This window comes from Tachyglossus aculeatus, chromosome X1, assembly GCF_015852505.1.
Source record: "Tachyglossus aculeatus isolate mTacAcu1 chromosome X1, mTacAcu1.pri, whole genome shotgun sequence".
Classification (NCBI taxonomy): Eukaryota; Metazoa; Chordata; class Mammalia; order Monotremata; family Tachyglossidae; genus Tachyglossus; species Tachyglossus aculeatus.
In genome coordinates, this window is record NC_052101.1 from 68,234,074 (window position 1) to 68,261,139 (window position 27,066).

At 42.9% G+C, this 27,066-nt stretch overlaps 1 protein-coding gene across 2 annotated transcripts in view; it reads left to right on the forward strand.

Moving 5' to 3' along the window:
- Nucleotides 1–24,108, forward strand: part of PRICKLE2 (prickle planar cell polarity protein 2) — a 282,111-nt gene extending 258,003 nt beyond the window's left edge. For both annotated transcript variants that reach the window (XM_038772782.1, XM_038772783.1), the window contains one exon: nt 22,594–24,108. In XM_038772782.1, the coding sequence (XP_038628710.1) occupies nt 22,594–23,468 (875 nt within the window). In that variant the 3' untranslated portion in view covers nt 23,469–24,108. The remainder of the gene's footprint in view (nt 1–22,593) is intronic.
- The last annotated feature ends 2,958 nt before the right edge of the window (nt 24,109–27,066 follow it).

Below are 27,066 nucleotides of genomic sequence, written 5' to 3' on the forward strand. Positions count from 1 at the left end.
CATTCGTCCATGAATATTTCTCTACCAAGAAAGGCATTAGCATTCAAAGATTAGTGGTAAAAGGGTCAAAAGTTAGAGCTTTGGAGCTGAGATTCACTTGTTCTTAAGGGAGCAGACCAATTCATTTTGACTAATGTGTTTCTCACTTGGCATCTCAGCATGGCCCAGTGGAAAGAGCATGGGCTTGGGAGTCAGAGGTCATGGGTTCTAATCCTGGCTCCACCACTTGTCAGCTGTGAGACTTTGGGCAAGTCACTTAACTTCTCTGTGCCTCAGTTACCTCATCTGTAAAATGGGGATTAAGACTGTGAGCCCCATGTGGGACAACCTGATTACCTTGTATTCTCCCCCTCCCCCAAGACTTAGAACAGTGCTTGGTACATAGTAAGTGTTGAACAAATGTCATTATTATTATTATTATTATTAATAATAAAAACTACTTACTCTCAGTATATACCCAATGGCTTTATGCAGTCATTAAAATACATTGTCTCCCCTGCCCATTTGTAAATAAAATCGTAGGGGAGTAGACTAATAACATCCAGGGAGTGGTTCTAAACGGAATTTCATGTACCTTGTTGCTCTTTTTATTCTGTTTTGTTTGTTTTTTCATGATAATCTCTCTATGGGGGAACTCTGAGGGCCATTTGATTCAGGTAACTGCTTGTGGTAGGAGTTGTAGCATTTACTGAGCACATGCTTGGAAAGTACAGAAAAAGAAGTGACCCCTTCCCTACCCACAAGGAGCTTTTTCTCTAATAGGTAAGACAAATGTAAAAATATTTATATCCAGATTGGTTTAAAAAACAAATTGAGCAGAAATATGTACATTAATGCTAAGGAGGGCATAAATTAGTTCATAAGTGCTAGTTAGCTGAAGGGACGATGTGTCTCAGGAAAACTTTGTTGGAGGAGGGATTTGATTGTGGGAAGAATTGTAGTCTGTTTGGAGGGAGTTCCAGCCCAGGGGAACAGCGTGAATGTCAAGAGTGAGGTACAGTTAGAAGGTTGGCTTAGGGGGAACAGAGACGCAAGTTGAGGAATAGTGGGTGAAGAGAGCAGATAACTAAAGTGGGGCTTGATGGTGGAGAGCCTTGGAGTCAATTGTGAGTTTTTGTTTGATGTGAAGAGGCACAGGAAGCCAGTGGAGGGTTTTGAGGAGAAGAGTCCTCTAGACTGTAAGCTCATTGAGAGCAGGGAATGTCTGTTTATTGTTATATCGTACTCTCCCAAGCACCTAGTACAGTGCCCTGCACACAATAAGTGCTCAATAAATGCAATTGACTGACTGAGGAGAGATGTGGGCCAAGAGAAGTTTCAGGAAGATGATCTATGTGGTAGCATGTAGTACGGATTGGAGTGGGAAGAAGCTGGGAGACCAGTGAGAAGGCTAATGCAATAGTCTAGACATGGTAAGACCAGGGTGGTAGCAGTTGCAAGGGATCTGGGAGATGCTATGAGGGAAGCACCAGCAGGTGTTGGCAATAGGATGAACATGAGTGTTGATTGATAGTGAAGAGTCAACGATGGCACCAAGGTTGTGGGCTTTTGGGGTGGGGAGGATGGTGATGCTGTTGAATGATATTGGGAAAGCTAAGGGGAAGGGTGGCTTTAGGGGGAAAAGATGAGGTGTTCTGTTTTAGACATGTTGAGTTAGAGGTGTCAGCAAGACATCAAGTGGAAATGTACTGGAGGCAAGAGAGTTGTGGAATTGCAAATCAGATGATAGTCCAGAGCTAGAGAGATAGATCTGGGAGTCAGTCTCATAGGGATGGTAGTTGAAATTGTATGAGCGGGTGAGCTATGCAAGAGAGTAAGTGTAAAGCAAGAAGAGTAGAGGAAGGAGAACAGAGCCTTGGATGAGAGACAGAGGAGGAGCTGAACCAAACTGAGGAGAAGCCGAACCAAACTGAGGAGGAACAGTCAGGGAGGTAGGAGAACTAGGATACTACCATGACAGCAAAACCAAATCCTGATGGTGTTTTGAGGAGGAGAGAGTGTTCCATGGTGTCAAAAACTGCTGGGAAATTAAGGAGGATCAGGGTGGATTATAATCCCTTGGATTATGTTATAAAGAGGTCATTGGTGACCTTGGTTAGAGCTTGTGTTCTTTGAACCTGTGATGTATCAATACACTATTTAGAGATGAGAATGTGTAGCAAAGGGTGACAACAATAAACGTGGGCTGAGCAAGAGAAATGCAGAGCTCATTGGACAACTACAGTGTTGATGAACCTAATGATATTGGAACTCCTTTCACAAGATTCATTCTTTCAGTTGTACTTATTGAGCACTTACTATGAGCAGAGCACTATACTAAGCACTTGGGAGAGTACACTAACAGTAAACAGACACATTCCCTTCCTACAGTGAGTTTACAGTCTAGATGAGCACTTATAATAGGCAAGTCACTCCTCACCCAGATGAGTGATAATTTATTCTGAGTAGGAAATCATGTAGATTTTATTCATCTTACTCCCCATGTGCCTCCAAGAGAGAAGTGGCACATGGGGAATAAGCGTGGGCTGGTGTAGTGTTTACCCTGTGTTATGTACCTAGTTTCTTTTTAGGGTGGATCCCTATATTTCTCCCTATTCACCTTTCCAAAGCTTTCAGACTTTTACTCAGTGGCATATTAGAGATGCCAGAGAGGGAACTGAGGTAGGTCCTGACCACCTGGCATCATGTTGTAATGTTCAAGCCCAAGTAACACAGCTGGCCACTGCCTGGCAAAGCCTTGTTGGTCACCATCTATTCTGAAAATAAGTAACAATCAGGGCTTTATTAATATTTTTCATAAGTAATGCCAATTCCTCTCTCCCAATGCCATCTTTTCTAGCTCTTTTTTCCCCATTCCACCCTGCTCTCTGTGCCCCCACCAAAAAAGTATCATATTTTGGGGCTCTTTTAATTTTAAAAAAATAAATATAATCAAAGGCTGGAATTGCGAGCCTAGGAGATCTTACATGAATGCAAACGAAGCAAGGGATAAAATAGGTTTATAAATGAGTGGGAAAATTGTAGCAGCTTCCAAATATTTTTATCAGCTGGCCTTCTCCCTTGGAGGTTCCTCTACTAATAAAGTGATCAAATCAACATTCTTTTCTACTCGCTGGACAGATTTTCATTTAAGCTAAGCAAGTAAACTAGAACTATGTCCAAAGTGGATTAGTAGGCAGAATTTCTACTAGTATTCACATTCCCATTGTAGGCAACAAATGCTTCATCATCAACAGTATGTATTGAGCATCTCTGGGTGTAGAACACTGTACTATCAATCAATCATATTTATTGAGCACTATTGTGTGCAAAGCACTGTGGGGCTTGGGAACAATGAACAGAAATAAGATTTGATCTTTGCTCTAAAGTCACTTTCAATCTAATGGGGGAGCAAGTGCCTGCAAATTCCCATGCCCATTAGAGGTTCACAAGCTTATTCAAATAAGTAAGCAATTAAATGAACAGCAAAGAGATCAGTGGCTGATGGAGTGGCATGATCACAAAGATGGGGATCAATCAAGGAGTGCCTCTTGGAGAAAGAGGTTTTTGGGGGACTTTGAAAGTTGAGGGGAACATGGGTTGGTGGATTTGAAGCAGGGAGAGTTCCATGTAGGAAGAAAGGTGTAAGCAGTGAGTCTGAGACAGCACCATTGTTAGTGAAGTACAGTAAAATGGTTAGCTTGGGAAGGGCAAAGAGTATGAGCTGGGGTGTAATGCGAGAAGAGAGTCTATATATATGAGGGGAAAAGCTGATCGAGAGCCTTGATTTATGCAAAGGAAATGAGTAGCCATTACAGGTTTTTGAGGAAGGGAGTTGTGTCTAACCAGCATTTTAATAAGATGACATTGGCAGAATAAACGACAGATTGAAGAGGGATGAGGCCTCAGGCAGGAAGACCAGTAAGTAATCAGTGGAGTAATCCAGCTGGTAAGTGATGAGGGTGGAATGTAAAGGAGTGGATCTGTGTGGTACAATAAAAGAACTACTGGCAAGATTTAAATGTGGGCAGATGGTAAGAAAGAATGTCCATATCCTCTGACACCTCCCATTCCATCAGGACCAGTCCTATGGGAGTCTGTTTTTGTATATGCACAGTTTTTAGTGGTCACTACCCCCTTCATCCAGTCACTGGAAAGATCCCCTTCTGGTGTTCTGACATTTTCCCCCACAGTGAACTCCTACAGATGCATGGGATTGGATCTTTTATCTTTTATCTTTCTGAGGTTCTAGTACATTTTTTATTCGCCAAAAGCAGCTTTGGAAATGGGAAACCTGGAATGTACCAGAGACATCTTTGACCTCATATAGTATTTGAATAAGTTAAAGTGCACACTAATCAGAAACATGTGGATAAAGCACCCCTAAAAATACAGTGTGGATTAAAAATAAAAAAGAATAGTCATTGGCTGAATGTTTTTGAGGATTTTTTTTCTGACTGTAAACATTTGAAAAGTAGTTGGAGATTGTCAGTGACCCTAAACTGCAATGCGGTTCATCTTCCCTAGTGTAAAGTGAAAGATGTAGCCAAAGATGTGTTCAGGCATCTACTAAATACCTCCTCATTCAGTTGTCTATTAACCAGAATGACTTACTACCCTTCCTAGTGACCAGGCCTGCTCCTCTTGGGTGGGGGGGCGAGGAGGGTGTGTGTGTGTGTGTGTGTGTGTGTGTGTGTGTGTGTGTGTGTGTGTGTGTGTGTGTTTTCTCATTTGGTGAGCAGAGTCTTGTATTTGCAGAACTGCTCTACTAACCCCCTGCAAAGCCAGTGCTGAAGCCTGACTCCCTAGCGCATAGTTCCTAAATCAAAACCAGCATGCCTTCCTTGCTGTTCTAGAGCTCTTTGACATATTAGTTGGGAGCATCTGTCATGAATCAAACTAAGTAAACAGGCAGAGGATGTTTTAGAAGTTGAAGTCCGGGGACCAATTTGAAGGCCCTTTGGCGTTTTATTTAATACCAAAAATGTAGTGGTGTAAGCACAAGGGTGTGGGACCTGCCACCCAATCTACTGAAGGTGTCTCCACTTCTATTCTCCTTAGTATCACCTAAAATGAGGTACCTTCAGCACCTGAAAAGCCAAGAGCTATGTATCCAATTTGAGGTGTAGCTAAGTCTTTTGCTACTTTGTGTCATCCCTCTTCCTTGTCTTCCTCTGGGCCATTTCACTGCTCCTAACATACCATCTAAAGGCAGAGCTGTGTGATTCAATTTAGTCTACTTGGCTACTTGCTAATAGCCCTGGTAAAAAGCTTGGGGAAGCAGGAAGATTGGATAAAATTGATTATCTGTGTCCCTCCATTAGCACAGAAAACCAAGAGTAGCCTGTACCTCATCTAAAATGTTGTAGGACCTGCCAAAAGAGCTGAGAATCTAAGGCTTGGTCCCAAGCCCAGCTCTGGGTTGAGCTAAGTCCTGGGAGTACAAAGTTCAGGTCCATCCATAAGGTGCTGGTATTTCCCTCCAAGGGAAGCACTGCCACACAAGTGCTGTGTAATGCACGTGAGCAGTGTGTCCCAAAGGATGCTGGGTTTTGTAGTCTCCAAGCTGTGCTATAAGACTCCCTACCGTCCACACACCCCAGTCCTTAGCTGAATGAGTAGGAAGGTCTCAAGAAGGTGCCCAGGCTTGGTCCAAATCCAGAGAGGTTTTTTTTTTTTTTTAGGCTTGACTTAACCCAGATCATAGGCTCAGGTCCCATGGATCTGACCCTAAGGGTGTGAGAGGATTTTCCTCCTGTACCTTGAGGTAAGCCCTACTCCATACTTACCCCTCTCCATACAGTTGCCATTGGGTTACCTTATCTGCTCTTTCTGAATTTATTACTAATCACGAAGCTCCTCAGTGTGTTTTGTTTATGGCATCACTGAAATCATACTTTACTTACAGCTGAAGGAAACTTTCTATGAACCGCAGAGTGCATGTTTCTGTTTGATTTATTCCTTTCTGGCAAGCCCCAACTTAGTGATGTATCTATTACCACTTTGTCCAGAATTAGTAAGAGGTGCCAGAAAAAAATACCTAATCAGGGTGTGAATCTGAGATCTGTGTTAAGTGAGTAAGGAACTCCAGTTTTAGAATTTAGCTGTGCTTTCTCAGAGTAGTTTGAGCAGAAGCAAGTACAGAATGGGTTTTTTGTGCTTTTGCACAGGTCTACATAGTAAAAGCTCCCCAGAAATAGTAATTAATAATAATTACAGTATTCGTTCCTATGTGTCAAGCACTGTGCTAAGCACTGGGGTAGATACCAAGTAATCAGGTTGGACTCAGTCCCTGTCCCACATGGGGCTCGCAGTCTAGGTCAGAGGGAGAGTGATTAATCCCCATTTTACAAAGTAACTGAGGCACAGAGAAGTTAAGTGACTTGCCCAAGGTTATACAGCAAACCAGTGGTGGAGCTGGGGTTAGAACCGAGGTCTTCTGACTCTCAGGCCTGTGCTCTTTCCACTTAGGCCCGACTGCTTCCTTAAGCTTCACTAAGAGATTAGGAAAGAAGTTAATTAAAGAAAGGCCCCAAAGATAGCAGGGTTCTTTTCAGTGTTCAAAAGCTCCCTCTGAAGCAGAGAAAGTACTTTTCTCTCCTCTTCCCCCACTGCCACCAACTCATTTACACAACCAGCATCCTATTAACCAGAGGTTGGAGATAACCCAAGCACCTTGCTGATTTTCCATTTCCCTCTTGCTCCCTGCATTTTGGCCACATCACTGCTTGTTAGCAACCCAACACGACAGAGAAAGGAGATGAAACTTAAACAAGTTCATTCTGCTACTTGTGAACAGCTCTGGTAAAAGATTTGGTGGGGACAGAGGCTGAAGTTATTGGCTAAAATAAGAGATTTGGATTTTCTGTGTATTTCAATGATCTAAGTTCTTCCTCTCCTCTTGGAGAGGAGAGGAAGCACCAGTTCAGCAGAATTATAGTCACAATCATTTTCAGGGACCTTTGCCTGGTCAAAGATGGAGGTTTTTGGTCTACCTCTGAATTTCCAATCATAAGGTCATTAGACCTCACAGTCTAATTACATATGTGTAACACCCTATTAATGTTAATGGGTCTCACTTCATGGAAATTGAGAAAGCAGATTCCCTTCTTGTGAATCTTGTCTGCTTATTTGTTTCTGTATTTTTTCATCCACTATCATTTAACATCTGAGAGCATTGCATCTGCTGTAGTTTCTCCTTCGAGACCAAACTGGATCAACCCCCAAGGAGTTAATCTGTTTTCTTCTGTCTATGAGGAGCAGAAACAGAGGTCTGGAAGACAATAAGCAAATGCAATGGGAAACAAATACAATAGGAGTTTTCCACTGAGATCATATCAGTTCCAGAAATGAGCAGAGCCAGTCCTGTGTCAGTGAAACGCTTGATCGTTTCCACGTCTGAGGTGATCAGCAGTTAAAGGAATTCCAATCTAGCTTGAGCACTAAAAAACACCCCTTAGGCCCCAGATTTAGACATCACCAAATGAGCTGCAACTGTCTTGAGAAGCCTAGCTCGGTGTCTTCTGCATTCTGTCAGGCTTCTCCATTTTGACTGTGGGGGTCGGAACTGACAGTGGAACCAGACACGTTACCCTTTGTAAAGCTGCCCAGGAAGACCCGATCTTAAATATTACTTTAGAGCAACACAGAGATGAAGAGACTTCACATTTCACCTCCTTTTGAGTCTATAATCCTAGAGCCAAAGGGAAGTATTGAGGAATCCATTTACTTGTATTGCATCCCTCTGTTCTTCCATTCTCTGACTGCCTACTTCGTTGTTTGTAGTGGTCAGCTAGAGGGTTTATTCAGAGCTCTTGGCAGAGCAGATGTGTGAGTTTGCTAGCCATAACACGCTAAAATATAGGCCTCTTTGGTTGGAAAGTCCTAGGTTACAGACCTGATGTCTGTTCTCCTATCAGCAGCTCGAGCCGACAAGCTCTGGCTAATGAATTGCTTGTGAGAAGGGCAATTATTATTTAACGTTTAATGATGAGTCAGTGGAGCTTTTTGCTTAATCTCCTCAAACAATTTTCTGATGTCTGTCTGACAAAGTAAACAGCCGTGACTCATTTCATGGAATTGACCCAATCATGTTTTTCTAACTGAATTTTTATGTGGAGAATTTGGGTTTAGCCACGATGCCGTACAAACAGCATGGGAAGAAGTGTGGCCTCGAGGAAAGAGCACGGGCCTGGGAGTCCGAGGACCAGAGCCCTAATCCGAGCTCCAGTTGCTCTGTGCCTGCTTGCCTCCTCCGTGACCTCGGGCAAGTCCCTTAACGTCTATATGCCTCAGTTTTCTCATCTATAAAATGGGGATTAAATTCCTGCTCTTCTCCCTCAGTCTGTGAGCCCCACGTGGGGCAGGGATTGTGTCTGCAATGATCATCTTGTATCCACCGCTCTGCTTAGTACAGTGCTCAGCACATAGTAAGCACATAACAAATACCACAATTATCAGTATTATTAAACCAATCCTGAGTCTGAGCAGCTCAGAAATGCTCACAGTGAGTGATCTGAATCAACCCCACAACTGTGAGGAGGCACAAACCACTGGCTCCCTCTTCTTCCTCCCCCCATACCCAGCACTGTGGTAATCAGACTGGTAGAGACCAATCTAAGTTCCTTGTGAGCAGGGAATATGTCACTTGTTTTGTATTTCCCACACACTTAGCACAACACATTGTGTTCAGTGGACACTCACTAACTTCTACTATTACTACTACTTTGCCATGACCCTATTTTTGTCCCCTCAATCCATGGAAGCAACAGGGAATTACCCAGAGTTCAGACAGGTTAGTGGTAAGGTAGGGGGAAAGAACAGCATGCAAAAGAGAGCAGTGAACTGTCTGAACTGTGTGTACTCACTTCCAGGCCAATCAAGAAGCATACACAAGGCAGCAATACCACTGGCTGCCTATCTACCTGACTCCAACCTAGTGGGATCAGTGCAAAATGGGCTCATTTGTGATTTTAAAAAAATACCACTTACCAGTCATTGACTGGAAAGTGAGAGCAAGAATAAGAGGGGTCCTAAGCAGAAAATGAGATGTGCTCAGACGTTTTGGGTGTTTTTGCTGTTTTACAGCTTGCCAAGCCAGTTTTTAACATGATAGAAGGGTACAATTTGGACTGGAACCCATGATTCCTAATTGGAATCTCCAGCCCACTTTCCACTGTCTTGCCTACTTAATCAATCAATCAATCAATCGTATTTATTGAGCGCTTACTATGTGCAGAGCACTGTACTAAGCGCTTGGAAGAGTATAACAGTTGATAGACACGTTCCCTGTCCACAATGAGCTTACAGCCTAGAGTGGGAACCAGATATTAATATAAATGAATTACAGATATATTCATAAGTGCTGTGGGGCTGAGGGAGGGGTGAATAAAGGGTGCAAATCCAACTGCAAGAGCAATGCAGAAGGGAGTAGGAGAAGAGGAAATGAGGGCCTAGTTAGGGAAATCATCTTAGGGGAGATGTGCCTTCAATAAAGCATTGAAGGTGAGGAGAGTGACTGTCTTATTGGATAGGAAGAGGGAGGGCATTTCAGGCCAGAGGCAGGACATGAGCCAGAGGTCGGTGGCGAGATAGATGAGATCAAGGTACAGTGAGTAGGTTGGCATTAGAAGAGCAAAGTATGCAGGCTGCGTTGTAGTAGGAAATCAGGGAGGTAAGATGGGAGGGGGCAAGGTGACTGTGTGATTTAAAGCCGATGGTAAAGAGTTTCTGTTTGTTGCGGAGGTGGATGGACAACTACTGGAGATTCTTGAGGAGTGGGGAAATGTGGACTCTGTATTTTTTAGAAAAATGATCCAGGCAGCAGACATGATGCAGATACTTAAGAAATGTGAAACATGTTTTTCCATGAGAATGCTTGCACTTTCCAAGTGTCTTCCCTTTGGCAAACCCTTTCTAAGGTGAAAATCTAATATCTTCAAACGTAGTTTCTTACCCTGTTTAAAAAAATGCAGTTTCGTTTAATAGCAAGATATTTCTATTCCTTCTCTCATATCTCTCCACTCCTCACCAAACTCAGACCTCCTGTGGTACTAAGTGATTGGGAGAGTACAATACATCAGAGTTGGTAGTCATGTTCCCTGCCCACAATAATCTTACAGTTTAGAGAGGAGTCCTTGCAGAAAAGTGGGATTTCTCTGTGAGTAAATATCAGATGAGAGAGTTCTGAAAGGGAATTAATGATGACCCTCATATACATGACCAATTATTCAGGAGATGTGGGGGACAAGCTTGTCTCCATATCCACCAAGGAGAATAAAGCAGAAAGTATTTGTTAGCCATTGGGAAGCACTTCTAATACGTAGAGTGCTGAGTCACAGAGATGTGCTCCCAAGGGAGGCTAGGGAATTTCCTTTTCTGGGTGGAGATAGTTTCCTAATTTCTGGGCTGGATTGAGAGTCCTGGTGACAGAGAGGTAGTCTAGGTAGGAAGTCCTCTTTGAAGTGTGATAATGTTGATCCAAGCCTGGCTACCTTGTCCCCTTCCTGCCTTTCCCCTGCCTTCTCCAGGCTCCAGCTGGGAAAGTTCCCATTCTGGTAGGCATCACATCTCCAGATAGTAGCAACAGGGCAGGAGCAATGGGCCCAGAGACACATGGCTCCATCCCTACCCAACTTCTAAACAGGGAAAGCCTCCTTTGCAATCTGCTTCACTGTGGTACCAATCTACCAAACCTGGAGATGGAACCAAAGGCAGCTCAAGTGAGTCAGAGACCTGTGCTGGCGAAGGCATGTCTGGTGGGGTTTCTGTACTCACGCCTTGCTGAGATCAGCCACAAAGCCTGCCTGTGGGCACAGAGCAGCCCTCTCTCTCCTGTGTCACTGGTTGGCCAATACCAACACTTTGGGGATGTTTGCGATACTTTATCATGCTTTGATTAGGTGGCACATTAGCAGAGGGAAATCTCCACAGGTTCAGATGCTATCTATTTGATTCTGCTGTTCTTTAGCTGCTGAATTTCAAGCCTAAACCAAGGTCATGATTTGGAGGTGGGGGGGGGTAAAAAAAAGTCTTCCTAACAACATATGTACCTGCCCTAGATTAGCCCAGGGCAAAATATAGAAAATTCACAGCTATGGTAGATGATGGAATGGCTGATTCTAAGGTCTTGGAGCTAAATGTGCAGCCGGGAATTCCTGAGGAGGAAAGAGGTTGCAGTTGATGATGTCAGTTGCTGGTCTTGGTGAAGAAACAGAAGGTTTACACAAGCCCCAAGAACAAGAAATATCTGATGGGAAACGATTCAGGAAGACTCTGCCATCTCCGAGTGAACAGCATTTGGCAGTTCAAGTCGACTGTCACAGAAGCCTCCGCATGTTATCCTTCAGTCGATTGTAACTGCACTTGCACAGTTCCGTTCCCTTTGCTGCGGCTGCCAAGTCCATCTGCCTCCCCTGTGGCTGGCAGAGTCTTGGTCATGAGGAGGTGGTGGAGGCTATCTTCCTCAGCTGCCAGTGCAGATGGATCAGAGGAATGGCAGTGTCCTCTAACCTGACATGCATGCCTTCCTCCACTCTCCCCTCTTCCCCCCAACCCTCCTCCAAGTGGAGGAAAGGTGCCAAGGAAGGGAGATAGGGGAGATCCCACTTTCATATTGAAGGCATTGGCTTAAAAAAAAAAGTTGGACTGCATAAAATACATGAATATCCACTATGTCCCTGGCTGGTGCTTTTTCCCCTGCTGTGGGAGCCATTCAGAAATCAATCAATCAATCAATCATATTTATTGAGCACTTACTGTGTGCAGAGCACTGTACTAAACGCTTGGGAAGTACAAGTTGGCAACATATAGAGACAGTCCCTACCCAATAGTGGGCTCACAGTCTAGAAGGGGGAGACAGAGAACAAAACCAAACATATTAACAAAATAAAATAAATAGAATAGATATGTACAAGTAAAATAAATAGAGTAATAAATATGTACAAACATATATACATATATACATGTGCTGTGGGGAAGGGAAGGAGGTAAGACGGGGGTATGGAGAGGAGGAGGAGGGGAAGAGGAAGGAGGGGGCTCAGTCTGGGAAGGCCTCCTGGAGGAGGTGAGCTCTCAGTAGGGCCTTGAAGGGAGGAAGAGAGCTAGCTTGGCGGATGTAGGGAGGGAGGGCATTCCAGGCCAGGGAGAATGAATGTCAGAAAGCTGACATTCATGACAGATGTGGTGATGCATGGGCAAAGAGCAGCTATTATACCTTCCAAGATGCAGATAATCACTGAAGCAATCGCTTTTCTGTTCAGCTGCCATGACTCAGGCACAAAGAGACCTTCTCCAGTCTCCCAGCCCTCTCCTCCTCATTGTTTCTGCTGCTTCTTCAGCAGTCCCCCAAGCATGGAAATGTAGAAAATCATATTCCTGACCAGAAATCACCATTTGCCCATTAGCTGCAAATGTGACTAGAGAGATGGTAAACTAAGAGAAATAAGAAAATGCAGTTGGATATTTGCTTCAGTAGTTTTCCTGTTTGTTTTTTCCAATTCCCCCTTTTTTATATGGTTTTCTGTAAATTCCATGAAATCAGGAATGGGAATCTGTTTCCCTGCCAAGATATTCCCCCTTTGAGGACACCCATAGCTTGGGAATTGTCTGGCTGCTCAGAGCTGCAAGCATTTTACACAAAGAACAACTGGGACATTTGTTTCTAGAAAAATGAACCCGATTAAATTATTGAATGGGCTCTGGAAGGAGTTGGCAAAAAGCCCCCCTCCCCTCCTCCAACCCCTATCAGTGACTATTTCATTCTGTGCTGTAGCCCTGGGCATGAAGAATGCAGTGGCCAGAGAGCAACATGGGACTAGAACAACTTCTCTAGTGTCCACAGGTCAGCTCACCAGCTCACTCACTCTTCCCAAAAAAGGTGAAAGGGAGATGCAGCTGCCGTGTTTAAGCCTTGACTGCAAGTGATAATGTGCACCCAGGTATCTATTCAGTATCTTCTATTTCAGTAGCTTCCAAAATGAAGGTTCTGGGGATACTTCATGGCTTGCCTAGTGATTAGGAATTGGGTGGAAAGACAGCCTGCTAGAGGGAGAGGAGGAGGGTGTGGGTGTCAGAAGACCTGGTTTCTAGTACCCAGCTCTGTCACTGACCTGGGTACTAGATCAGCTTTGTGATCTGTCACTGTGTGATCTTGGGCAAGTTACTTTACCCCTCTATGCCTCAGTTACCTCAGAATATGATCTACCCCAGCACTTAGCACATAGTAAGTGCTTAAAAATGCCATTCTTATTTTGTATTATTATGAACAGTTTGATCAGGAATTGAAATGAGATGAAGTGAGAGGGAAAGGGATTTGTAAGACTAACCAAGAAGGAACCTATAGAGAGAAGTTGGGGAGTGGTTTTGGTGAGTGGAAAGAAGACAAAGCAGTGAAAGTTGAAAACAGCACCAGGTGCTGCAAACAAACCTGACAGCACTACAAAGGATTTTCTTTCTGTGTTCTTGATATAGTGGAGAGGTGGGTCCCACTTTTGTCTTTCCAGCAGTACACACATCCGTGCACTAAAGACAAACATAAATATAGAAGTAGTAGGGAGGGGGTCAATGAGAGGAAGTGGAGACAGCAGGTTTAGACAACTCTCTCGAGGGATTTGGAGAGGAATGGTAGGAAGGAGATGGGGCAATAACTGGAGGGAGCAGTAGAGTCAAAGGAGAGGCTTTTTTAGGATAGGGGTTACATGAGCATGTATGAAAGCAGTGGGGAAGAAGCACTGGAGAGTAAACAGTTGAAGATGGTGATCAGGGAGGGAAGAAAGGAGAGGGCAAGTGTTTTGATAAGGTGTGAAAGGATGGGTTTGTAAGCACAGGTGGAGGGAGTAGACTGTGAGAGGAGGCAGGAGATCTCCTTTTGAAACTGCTGGGAAAGATGGGAGCGTCAAAGAGTGGCCAGGAGGATGGAGGGACTGGAAAGGAGCAGGGGAGATTTTAGGGAGATCACAACTGATGCTTTCAAATGCTTACCAACTCTTTTGTATTGTACTCCTCCAAGTGCTTAGTACAGTGCTCTGCACATAGTAAGCACTCAATAAATATGATTGATTGAGAGGAACCTCGGGTATGAGTCATGGAATGATTTGGCAAAATTTATTCAGATATGAAGCTATCAGGATCCATTGATTACAATGGGAGAAAACTTCAGAGAACAATGGCTCTCTCTGGATCCTGTCCTAGGTAAGCCAAGTTTGTACGCCTTTGTTTTATTTAGTCTAAAACAAAGGATCTCAGTTTAAATTCCCCCATAAGCAGCTGTGTCCCCAGTGGGGCTATTTGGGTTTTGTGTTTTGAGGTGGCGTGTGGGTGGATTCAAACTAATGCCAAAATATAGTGCCTGCAAACTTTGCAAACACTTGCCCTGAGTTGTCATGCTCCCCGATGACTCCAGATATTTTCAGTTGCAAAACTGCTCTGAATAACTTTGCACCTTTTCCACCTCAAAATTAGTTGAGGGGATTGTTTTTTTTTCCTCTCTCAGTGCTTCATGTTGTCAGAAAAGTGATATACTTTGACACAAAATGTGTCACAGAAATGGGTCACATGCTGGTCTCTTTTCAGAGGAAAAGAGGCATCACGTTTATCCTCCATCTTCTCCTGAGATGCAGATATATGAGAATCTTGGTGACAGAGCTGGAACCGATGAGTTCTTGGAGTTCATTCCAGATTTATGATTCTATAAAGACTGTGAATGTTTAGGCGATAGAAGCAGGTTGGGCAAGACCATTTATGGAAAGTTGATCTAAAGTGTCAACTGTTTAGTGCCTGTCCCCGCAGCTTCATTGTAAGCTCCTTGAGGGCAGGGATCACATGTACTAATTCTGTTGTATTTTCCCAAGCTGTGCACACAGTAGTGATCAGTAGGTTGTATTGATTGATCTGATTCTCGGTATGGCATCAGAACTGGGGTGCCTGCAGTCCAGTAATACTGTGAGAATATGTGGGAAGCTTCGGTCAAATCTGAATTTGCACTCAAAGGGTGCCTGGAGTCAAGGGGTTACCTAATAATTATGGTACTTGTTAAGCGCTTACCATGTGTCAAGCAGTGTTCTAAACGCTGGGGTAAATATAAGATAATCAGGTTGGACACAGTCTCTGTCCTACATAAGGCTCACAGTCTAAGTAGGAGGGTGTGGAATTTAATCATCATTTTTCAGATGAGGTAACTAAGGCATAGAGAATTGAAATGACTTGGCCAAGGTCATACAGCAGACCAGTGGCAGAGCCAGGATTAGAATCCAGGTCCTCTGAATCACAGGCTCATGCTCTTTCCACTATGCCATGCTGCTTCCTAGTATTTTAAGTGTTTTGTGACTAAAGTAACAATAATGCTCTGCACATAGAGCAGGGTTGTTTGAGAGAGCAGGTTACTGATACTAATACTGTACAAGTGTTACATTATATAGATTTTACTTTTATTTTCAGAACTGAAATGGCAAGCCTAGAGATGCTGGGACTATGAACTGCCAATTCTGGGGTGCCAGGTCTGAGCCTGGCAAGTCCTGGCACAAATCAGGCACAATTACATTACTGAAAGCTATTTCAAAATATGTTGTCTTCCACCTAGGTTGGGCTGGCAAGCTGATGATAGTGTTTCAGGAAGGTGCAAGTCTAAGCTTTATGACACTACCAGAAAAACGAAATCCTTAGAAAATGAGATGCAGTGAGACCTAATGGAAAGAGCACAAGTCTGAGAGTCAGAGGATCTGGGTTCTAATTCTGGCTCTGTCACTAGTCCTTGGGAAAGTCACTTAACCTCTCTGTGCCTCAGTTACCTAATCTGTAAAATGGGGATTACCTCCTATTCTCTCCTAGTTCTTTCCTGTGAGCCCCATGTTGGGCAGGGACTGTGTCCAACCTGATTAACTTGTATCTACCCCAGCACTTAGAACACTGCTTGGCACATAGTAAGTGCTTAAGACGTACCATAATTATTATAGTTATTATTATGATAGTAAAGCTTTGATATGCAGTGGACTAAAAGTGGCAGAAAGCAGAAGGCTTAAATATGTTTCTGCTAGGTCCTTGTGTTTGCTTCTTTCGGCTTTGTTTACTCATAGTTCTTTCTGGTTACATCGCCTTTCTTCTGTTCTTTTGATCCCAAAGTCATTGTGAAATGCAGGGTGCAGGCACTTTAATGAGGTTGAGCCACTGCCTGTTCTCCTACATGTTAAATCATTTGGCGTTTCTGAGGTTTGGTTTCAAAGACTCCCCACTGAAGTCCCTTCTCAGAACTCTAGAATTCAGGTGTGTGACTAAAAGCACAGAGCTGCCCAATGGCAGATGAGCAGGTGAATGAGAAAAATCAAAGTGTGCTCTACAGACAACACAGCATGAACAGTAAACAGAGAAAGAGCTGGGTAACTGGGAGAATGTCCACGTGATCAAAGGTGTGAACAGTGGTGTGGCTCTCAGTTTAAGGCACCTCAAGAGAGATCCTCAGTTAGTTGGACTAATATGGGTGGGGCCATGCCTGAGGGTGGGGCAGTGGACTAGATGATTGCCCAAAATCTCTCCCAGCACTGTGGGTCTATTTGGTTCTTCCAGCACCCCATGGCTGGGAAGAAACTAATCTGAGTTCCAGCCCACCCATGGTTCTCTGCTGCCCCTTGTTTTGCCCCCTGGTCATCTCTGCATGCCAGGTTTTTCTAAACTCAAGAATGAGCAGTGTTGCCTAGTGGAAAAAACACAGGCCTGGGAGTTGGAGAACCAGGTTCTAATCCCAGCATCAGTTTCCTCATATGTAAAATGGGAATTCAATACCTGTTCTCCCTCCCTCTTAGGCTGTGAGTCCCATGTGGGACAGGGACTGTGTAATTTGTTTATATTCTGTCAACTCTAGTGCTTAGTACAATTGGTTTGCTTAAAAGCCAAAATTCTTGCGGGTGAGTAGGTGTGTGGGTGGGTGAAAGTGGGAAGTTTCTTTGTGCAACTTTAAGCTATATAATAATAATAATGATGGCATTTATTAAGCACTTACTATGTGCAAAGCACTGTTCTAAACTCTGGGGAGGTTACGAGGTGATCAGGTTGTCCCACGGGAGGCTCACAGTCTTAATCCCCATTTTTCCAGATGAGGTAACTGAGGCACAGAGAAGTTAAGTGACTTGCCCAAAGTCACACAGCTGACAATTGGCGGAGCCGGGATTTGAACCCATGGCCTCTGACTCCAAAGCCCAGGCTCTTTCCACTGAGCCACGCTGCTTCTCTATAGTTGTTATTTGTATCGAAGACAAGTGATTGTAAAATTCTTGTATGTGTGTGTGTGACAAACAATGGAAGGAGTCCACCCCACACCACACACTAACTTAGACTCATCTCTCTGCAGCCAGGCTGCTTGATTATGGAAAGCCCAGCCAGGAGCTGACCTATGCAAGATCTAGACCATTGTAACACTAGTCACTTTCCTCCTATAAACATGGCTGTGCCTTTTGGACTAGCTCCGTTATTCTGAACATTTGGTTGGGTACGCTCTCTTGAACAACTGGTTCCAAATTAGCTCATTCATTATTTTTTGTCATCCTTCAAAATGGGGGAACTGATTAACCAGCCCGTCCATATGAAGGTAAGAGCAGTTCCATGCTCACAGAGAAGGCTCAGCTGTTATCTGATTATCTTGAGTCTGTTCCTAGCATTCATACAGCGAAACCAGGTGCAAGTCAATCCCAGGCTCAGATCTCTTTTATGAGAACCGTAGGAACAGAAGGTACGCATGTGAGCAAGGGCCATTTGTCACTTGGGACATGTTTTCAAAGCTGGTGGAAAGTAAAGGAAATAAGGCAGACACATCAATGGCCTAAGGTCTTAGAGGGGTTTTTTTTTGGTCTGGATGAAAATAACACAAAGAAGTACATGGACTCAGAAAAGGTTTTGGGAAAATGGAGAAAATACAGTTTATCCATGACCCCAAATCTGTTCCCTGATAGGAATTAGAGATGGAGATGGGGGAGGTTAATTTCTCATCAAAACTCTCCCATCCCAAGTTTTGGAAAGGAACCATTTTTTTCCAGTTCATATCCAGGACTGAGAATGTACATTCCTGTGTGTGTTTAGTCCTGCACCTTTTCTGGAAAAATGGTCAGTTCAGAACCCCTTTATCAGCCTGTCCATCTCCCATTACAGCAGGGGCCAAGATTTTCCCCTCATTTCTGGTGGAGATCTTGTTGCAAATAGCATGCTCACTCCTCCTGCTTCTCTATCTTCCCCAAAACTGAGGTTTGTTCCAGGGATGATTCAAACCATGTCACCTTGCAAACTCACACAAGGTCTGTGCTTACACTGGCCAGGGTATCTTTGCCAAGAAACATGTGGTGATATTTATCCACTGTTGTTATGTTTGTTTTCCTCTCTCCAGCCATTGCCAATTTTAATGACATTCCTTTCAAATGTTCTGGGTGTTGATGGGATAGATTGACTCATTTCAGGAAGGGATCCCAAGGTATATAGCCAGAAAGCCTCACTGCGCAACTGCATGTTGATATTCTGGGATGTGTGAGCCTGTCTGGCCAATCAAAATCCCTGATCAGATCACATGATTTACTGGGGGGCTAGCGCAGTGGGGGGGTTATTCTACCATAAGTGCCTATATTCAGGAAAGGCTCAGCCACAGCAAATCAGTTTAGCAGAAAAAGATGCATGGCTGAGAGGGGGTGGGAGAGAGAGAGAAAGAAATACCTCATCAGTACAAATAGTCATAGGATGATATGAGGTTGGCTATACCTTTCAGTCCAAATACATGTATATATGTAACTGTTCTTAAGTAATTAAATAACCGCAAAATCTCTTCTCTAAGTATACTTGACTGACACACAAACCTCTCTCTCACCTAATTTTTTTTTCCTGAGGGAGATGGTCAATAAGGAACATAAACATGTATCAGATGGCAGCCTATGAATTAAGGTTTGCTTTCCTTCCTCCTGGAATTCAGTGTGTACTTTCTACTTTAAAATAAATTTAAAAAAGAGTAGCAGTCAAATTTATCCTCAATACAGTACAGCCTAGCAGTCTATTGGGTTATTGAAAGCATTGCTTTTTCTGCCTTCTTTCATCTAGACTTTGTGAAATCCCATATGGCAAGGATTTGGGGCCAGGTGGTAGTGGGCACATGCAAAATAATCAGCCCCTCTGGGAATGTTGACAGTTAAGTCGAAGGGCCGGGTATAGATTCCTCTTCATCCCTAGAAAATCCCCACCACCCATCTTAGGTTAGAGTGGAACTCCACTGCTGCTGCAAATAAGGTCATTTGTGTTGCTACTGACCTCCTCTGTAAGGATATATAGAAGCCTTTATTTTCACCACCTTCTACAAGCATGACATTATTTCAAGAGAAAAGCTTGAGAGAAAAAGCTCACTGTCCCTAGCAAAACACTGATCCAGTCTAAGAAAAATGAACATGATGTTTATGTTTTCCTAAGTCACTTTTTAGTTTTTCTGCCAAATTCTCCCAAATATGCAGGACAAAAATAAAATAGGCATCTATTATACAGCCAATAGACTAGAGCTTTCAAACTAGTCTTAAATGTCTTCTAGGTATGCCCCTCCATCCACCCACCCAGAATATACACATCATTTTCAAGGGAAAAAAACCCAAAAAACAATATTGATTTAAGAAAGCTGGATGGTATTTTGGTTTTGATTTGGTTATTAGGCTAAAATTTCCATGTACCTAATTTGGTTCCTAACCTCACTAGAATACTGAGTCAGTGTGTGTTATTATATGTGACCACCTATGTCACTGCTGTTTAGAAATTTAAGACCTGTAATTTAAAATGTTATGTCCTGATCTCTGATAAAAGCATACAATTTCAGGTTTGAAAAACGAGGACAAATCAATTCTTACACCTTAAAACTGGAGCAGTCCCAGAATGTCTAGGTGAACAAAAGAGCAAGATAAAGTACAACTAACAGATGTTATATTGGATATTTCTGTGTATACAATTCCTTTCTTCTGGAAGTTCAACTTATTTATAGTGGACTTTAAACCTGCTGAAAGTCTAGTATGTCTCCAGTTGGTTTTCAATACTGACTTGCTACAAAATGATAAGGATTGTACCCACAGGGTTTTCGATGTGTTTGGCTTTGGTGTTTGTGTTGTAATGATTCAAAGGGACAAATTTTGTGGTCCCTTATTTGTGCACAGTTTAGGTGGCAATTGGGTGTGTGCGTGTTGTGCAGGGGGGTGGAGAGAGAGGGCCGGGGAGAAATTACTAAGATGGAACAGGATGTCCGTAAGAAAACTATTTCCTTGTTCTAAAAAGAGTCTTGATAATATTTGGACATTTGTCCAAAGGATAATAGCATACGTTTACATTAAGTGTAATTGAGGATGATTTCAGGCTCTTGAGAGGCCAGTGCAGGAAGCCTGGCCTGCTTGGTCCCCTCTATTTACTCTGGAGCACACTTCCTTATTTGGGATGATTCAGGATGTGCTGAGGTCTTTCTTTTATGCGGCTAATGATAAAATGAGAGGGCAAGAATTGCTGTCTAGGTGGTCCAAGAGGTGAAACTGTGAGCTGCATTTGCTTAGTGTGGTACTTGCCTCCCCATCGCTCTTAATCTGTTTGCCTCTCTGATGACCATACATTCTCTGAAGTGCCTTGCTTTGGTGTTTATGGCCAACTGCTCCATGAAAATAAAATGTTTAAGGGTTTATGATATTGTATGGATTATTTATGTTGGCAAGCATTGTAGTCTAGAACTCAGGTAAAAACCCAAAGACAAATGAATAGCATCTGCACATTTGTGTCCCACCCAGATAACTTTCACTGTTAAATACCTTTTAGGAGAGGGTTTTTTTTTTCTTACGAATGTATCCCTTCGTGCTGCTTATGTCTCATCTTGCATTGTAATCCTCCCTCAGTGCCATCAAACCACGGTAGGTTTAGGTTCTGGCAGTTACTACTTTGTCACAATTGGGGGATTGTGATTTGTATGGAGGAGATAAACCTCTGGAGCAGCTTTACTTGGAGGAAACAATCCTAATTGTCATGCAAATAGTCTGGAAATGAGAGAAAGGGGAAAAAATGCCTGAGAATACAGCAGATGGGCCGAATGTCTTCTAAACAGGAATGAGTTGGACATGTTCTATTTCTGTTCCAACTCCTCTTTACTCTGTTAACCTCCTGGGGTATAAATATTTGATACAATTTTTAGGTGAGAAAATGGGACTTTACACTCCAAAGGCAAGTTGGGATTTACAAGGAACACAGTGTACATTTGCCATTCATTTATTAACAGTGAATTCAAATTCTAATCTATGCCAGAGTCACATCATCACCAAATATGTATTAAGCATCCATGGGGTCGGTAACACTGCACTGCATGTGCTACATGCCTGATTTGAAAATCTATTCATGAGGAGATCAGGTTAGTATTTGAGTACCTACTCTATGCCAAACATTGTGCTAGGGAGAACACAGTAGAAGTAAAAGACAAGGTCCCTGTCTTCCAGGAGCTTTACAATCTAGTGGAGGATATGGGCAGCTATCAACTATTTACAAGTAGTGGAAGCAGGGGGAGAAACATAGATACAATTGGTAATAACAAGAGTATGGAACATTAAGTAAACAGAGTACATAAATTGATGCTTACACAAGTAATAAAGGTGGCTTTGGGACTGATAAGATTTGAGGTGGTGGAACTTCGCTGGAGAATGTCTCCTACAGGAGATGAGATTTCAGAAGGATTTTGAAGATGGAGAGGACTGTGGTCTGGCAATTTGATCGGGGAGGGAATTTCAGTCCATCAAACAATGGTATTTATTGAATGCTTACTGTATGCAGAATACTGTAATACACTCTTGGAAGAGTACAATAGAGTAAATAGGCATTTACAATCTAGTGGAGAAGTTTACAATCTAGTGCCAGGTAGGAGGAAGGTCATGAACAAAGGGTCGGAGGCAGGAGAGTTGAGAGTGAGGTACAGTTAGAAGATGAGCTGGGAGGAGCAGGTGGAAAGAACTGATATTCTGTCAGGGCTTGAACTGAAGTAGATTTTTTTTTTCATGTCATCTTTGTAGTAAAATGTGAATGTTTCGGCCTGCTGCTTAGAAGCAAAGGCACTCCAGAAAGTGTGGCACATCGAGAGACACACACTCTGTCAGGCCCGAAGGGTGCTATTTAGGTGCTCAGTCCTGCAGTGTGTTGGATGGTGCCCTGGCCTCCAACTCACCCCATCAGGCCACTGAGGCACCACTCAGTGCCCTGGAGCAGCAACTGGCTAAATGGCCAGAAAGACCATATGTACCTCCTGAAGGACCACCTTCTACACCAGAGAATGTGGCCCAGCATCTGAGAGGTGCTTAACTGTAGGCCAGAAAGGAGCAACAGGGTAACATAGGCAGACATTGGCAAAAGAAAAGTGTCCATCCAACTTTCCTTCTGGATAACCCCTGATGCCTGCCAATGGGAAATGACTACATTTTCAACCTGTCATGTTTTTTGAGTTTCCTTAAAGCTAAATGGGCCCTGTTATACGTCAACTATGTGGAGGACGTTGGTCCCCGTCACTGCCCTGTTCTGTGGCTTTTCTCCATGGTATACACACCTGACCATTAACCCTCTCAATTATTATTATTATTATTGTTATTTTTTTTTACCTCCCAGGACTCTCCGCCGATGGTGGTGCCAAACGCCAGGAGCACCTGTCCCGATTTTCAATGCCAGACCTGAGCAAAGACTCTGGGATGAATGTCTCGGAGAAAATGAGTAACATGGGAACTCTCAATTCCTCCATGCAGTTCCGAAGTGCAGAGTCTGTTCGCAGTTTACTGTCTGCGCAACAGTACCAAGACATGGAGGGCAACCTCCACCAGCTGGCTAATCCTATTGGGTACCGAGACCTGCAGTCCCACGGAAGAATGCACCAGAGCTTTGACTTTGAAGGGGGGATGGGAGGCAGCAAGCTGCCTGGGCAGGAAGGGGTCAGGCTCCCGCCAATGAGTGAACGTACCCGGCGACGAACTAGCAGCCGTGATGACAGCCGCCGTTTCCGCCCTCACCGGTCCAGACGCTCCCGGCGTTCTCGTTCGGACAATGCTCTCCATCTGGCCAGTGAACGAGAGGCTCTCTGTCGGTTGAAAGAGAGACCTGCCCTGAGAGCCAGAGAGGACTATGACCAATTCATGCACCAGAGAAGCTGCCGAGAGCCCATGGAGCCGGGGCCACGAAGAGAGCTTTACAGCCAGTGCCCACGGACTGTGTCGGACCTGGCTTTGCAGAATGCCTTTGGGGAGAGATGGGGGCCTTATTTTGCTGAGTATGACTGGTGCTCCACCTGTTCTTCCTCTTCTGAATCTGACAACGAGGGTTATTTCCTAGGAGAACCCATCCCGCAGCCAGCCCGCCTGCGCTATGTCACCAGCGAGGAGCTGCTGCACAAATACGGCTCGTATGGTGTCCCCAAGTCTTCTACGTTAGGGGGCAGAGGACAGCTACACAGCAGGAAAAGACAAAAGAGCAAAAATTGCATCATATCCTAATCACTTGGGGCAGGTGTGTACTGGGAATGTACATTCATAAACTTGCACTGTTTTTGATTTTAGAGTGCTTTTTTTAAACAAAAAGCCTTGATGATTGAGATGGAGGCAAGTTTGCAGATTGGCTTCTATATGTAGTCATACTTCTTGGCATGGTGGGTTTTTTTTTGTTTTTGTTTGTTTGTTTGCACATTTCACTTTGGAAACACTTTAAACCATGATATTACTTAGATTGTTCTGATCCTTCCACCTCCTTCCACCAGCTCAGTGTTTAGTTACCACTCTCTTCCACTATAACTGTTTGCTGCTCACTTATACACTCTTCTATTCTCTCATTTTCATATACTCCTTTTCAGTAAGTACTTTATTAAGACAGTATCCAAGACTAAGTTATTTGCATATTCATTGTAAATGCAATGTAAATGAGAGTTCTGATCAAATATTTTTGTATTTTGTAATATCAGAGGCATTTCTATATCTTAGAAATCAGTGGGAAATTGCATGCACATCCAACATTGTCTTCAAGTAGAATTAAAAGGTGGTTCTTCACCATAACATTTAAATTCTACATCAAACCTATTATATATCGAGACAGTTTTCAAAAGACTACAGTTTAGCTTTTTTGAGGCTGGAAAATTATATATGCACACATATATATGTGTACATAAATATGTGTGTATATATATGTATGTAAGCCTAGATACATATATTATGCATACACAGCATTTTATAATTCATTCAGTTTTAGGGAGCCTCAAACTTTCTTAAGTTTGCTCATACTTTCAGTAGAATGGATTCTCTGTCAATTGACAGGAGAGTTTGAAAATTGCAAATTAAACTTTTAGGAATTTGAGAAACTAGCCAATATCAGTAAAAAGGAAGACAACCAAGTTCGACAAGGAATGACATCTCTACAGAGAACCTTGAAATTGCTTATCTTTGAGCTATTACTTGGGGAAATTAAAAATGTAAATGGTGCAATTGTGTGGTGTCAGCATGATGTTGTTTTGAGTATGGAATTGTTTTTTGGTGCTGTTGTTTCCTGGATTATGTTATCTGCTTTCCTTTACTGAGGCAGCAGGAATGCTGCCTTAGACCAAGAACCTATTTACCTTAACAAGAAGGAGTAATTGGAACTAATGCAAACAAAATGCATCACATGAAGTGTGGCTCATTTGTATCATACGGTGGTTGGTCGGAATTCATTTCTTTTGTGCTTTAAACCAGTGGGTCAGTACATTGCAGGTAGCGGGGCCTTAAGGAAAGGGACAGAGGGCATGGGGGGGAGAACAGGGGAGAGAAAGAGAGAGAGAGCTTTTGCCACTTATTCACAGTCAAATGAGATGTGGCTCCGTTAGATGTCTGCACAGTTTACTGGGGTGAAGAAAGATGGCTATGTAAGTTCACCCGTGCCCTGTTGACAGTTCTGAATGTAGTAAATTTCAGAGCCATTGTATGTAGAGCACAGAATAAGACTAAGAAGAGTGTGCTGTACAGAGTGTGGTGATTCCACTTGCATTGAAAGAAGGCTCAGTCTAAAAGCAGGATTTCCAGGTAGAATACTTGGACATGTTGACCCAAGGAAAACAAGACCAAAAGGTGTGTCTCTGCTAGGAGCAGAGACCAGGCATGGTGGTGCTATTTTATTGAAATCGATTTTCTGCTTTGATTCTGTTTAAATTGAAGTCCAGTGCAATACCTATCGTTTGTCTTTCCCCGCCTTTTCCCCCACCTCCTAAAAAAACAAAACAAACAAAAAAAAAAACTGTGCAGTTAAAATAATCCAGCTGAGGACCAACATTTTATTGAACTATACCGTAACTGTAATATGTGTAGTATCTAACTGGTAATCTGCCATGTTGAGGTGAATGTGGTTACTTTTCAGTATAATGCATTCGTTTTCTAGTATTTTTATTAAGCGAAAGGAGACATGGATTTTCAGATACCATCCAAAAATGGGTCTGCAAAAAAGAAGGCTAAAGAACCGCTGCTTTAAAGTACATATATGGCACTCAATGCAGGATATATGAAATAATTTGCTTTTGGGGTATAAATATAACATTTAACTCATTGTCATTGATTTAAAAAATTCAGATGTTGGTTGTGACAGTTTTCTGCATGCTATATTTCATATTTAAGTGCTTCATTAATTATCTGAGCCTCTGGAAAATTAAATGTTATGTTTGTATAGTAAGTTTGTAAACTGCTTGGCAAACTGATTAAGAAATAATGTGCACACCATTCTAGTAAGTGGATGATTTCTGATTAGATGAAAAGACTTTGGAGTTCTGACCTAGTTAATGGAAATGAAAAGGCATTTTGATGAAGTGATTATCACTGGAGGAGTAGAGGGAGGAAATGCAAAATGGTGTTAGAGTTGTTCAAATTGTGCCTCAAATTGCCAGTACTGTGCCTCCATTTCCAATGAACAATTTATTGGAAGTTTGCATCCAAGTAATCCTAAAGCATTCCTCTCTTTCCCAAAGAAAATTTCATCAACTAGAAGATCCATTAGCAAACAGATCAGTCCTGACCAAATGAAGTAATTTCCAATTTCATTAGCTCATCTGTAGGAGGTGACACCCAAAAGACCTGCAGTGAAAATGCTGACTAATTCTAAAGATTTATTGCATTTCTCTTTTCCGGGCAAGATTTCTCATTTATTCATAAATAGTAAGAGATTACCTTCAATACTTTACTAATTCAATGATCATCAATTATACTTACTGGGTGCACATGGATAATAGGCACTGCTGTACTACTCTCTTCATGGACTATTTTTATTTTGCACAGGAAGCCCATCCCAAGAGGTGCTCCTTCCTGGGACCCTCACTTCCTGTAGATGCCAACTTTACTTCTCTCTTAACCAACATTGCAAATTTCATCTCTGCCAAATTGAAGAGTAAAGATTATCTGCTATGGCCACAGAATTCAGTAGAGACCAAGCTCTTCCCCAAGAGAAGTAAATTGAACAATTGGAAGACATTCAGTCTGGCAACCAAAATAGGCATGACAGTAAGATTAAATCTTTGAAAAACATTTAGACTTGATAAGGGTGATTCTAATGGTCCTGTACTTGAAATGACTGGCTACTTCAAGCATAATTTTGGAAGAGGGTGATTCAGGATCAAATTGTGGTATAAATGTACATGAGAAACTTCCAGAGCAAAGGCCTTAGTTGTCTTTTATGGCTTTGCTGTAGAAACTCTGTTTCTCATGCAAAGGCAAGAGGCCCTCTGATAGCATTCAGTACCGAGGGCAAAGCTGGGTAATGTGAATGAAGGAAGGAAGAGAAAATAGCAGAGGGCTCCCATAATCGCACCCTCCAATGCCAGAAGAAATCACCTTATTGTTAGCTACATGATTTCCATATCACCATCCACCATCTCTCCCTTTCCTTATTCCCAGTCCACATTTACCCTTCCCAATACTTGGTCCCTTTGCAGCTGCTCCTGCTTCCTGCCCAGTGGAAATCTGGTGTGATGTGTTCTGGAAAGAAAAATGTCAACTGGTGAAGAGCACCCAATGTACTTTTCAATCTTTCTGCCCTTGTATTCTGCTTTTTAGTGTCTTGTGTAGGTAGTGCATGGTTGAGTTCAGG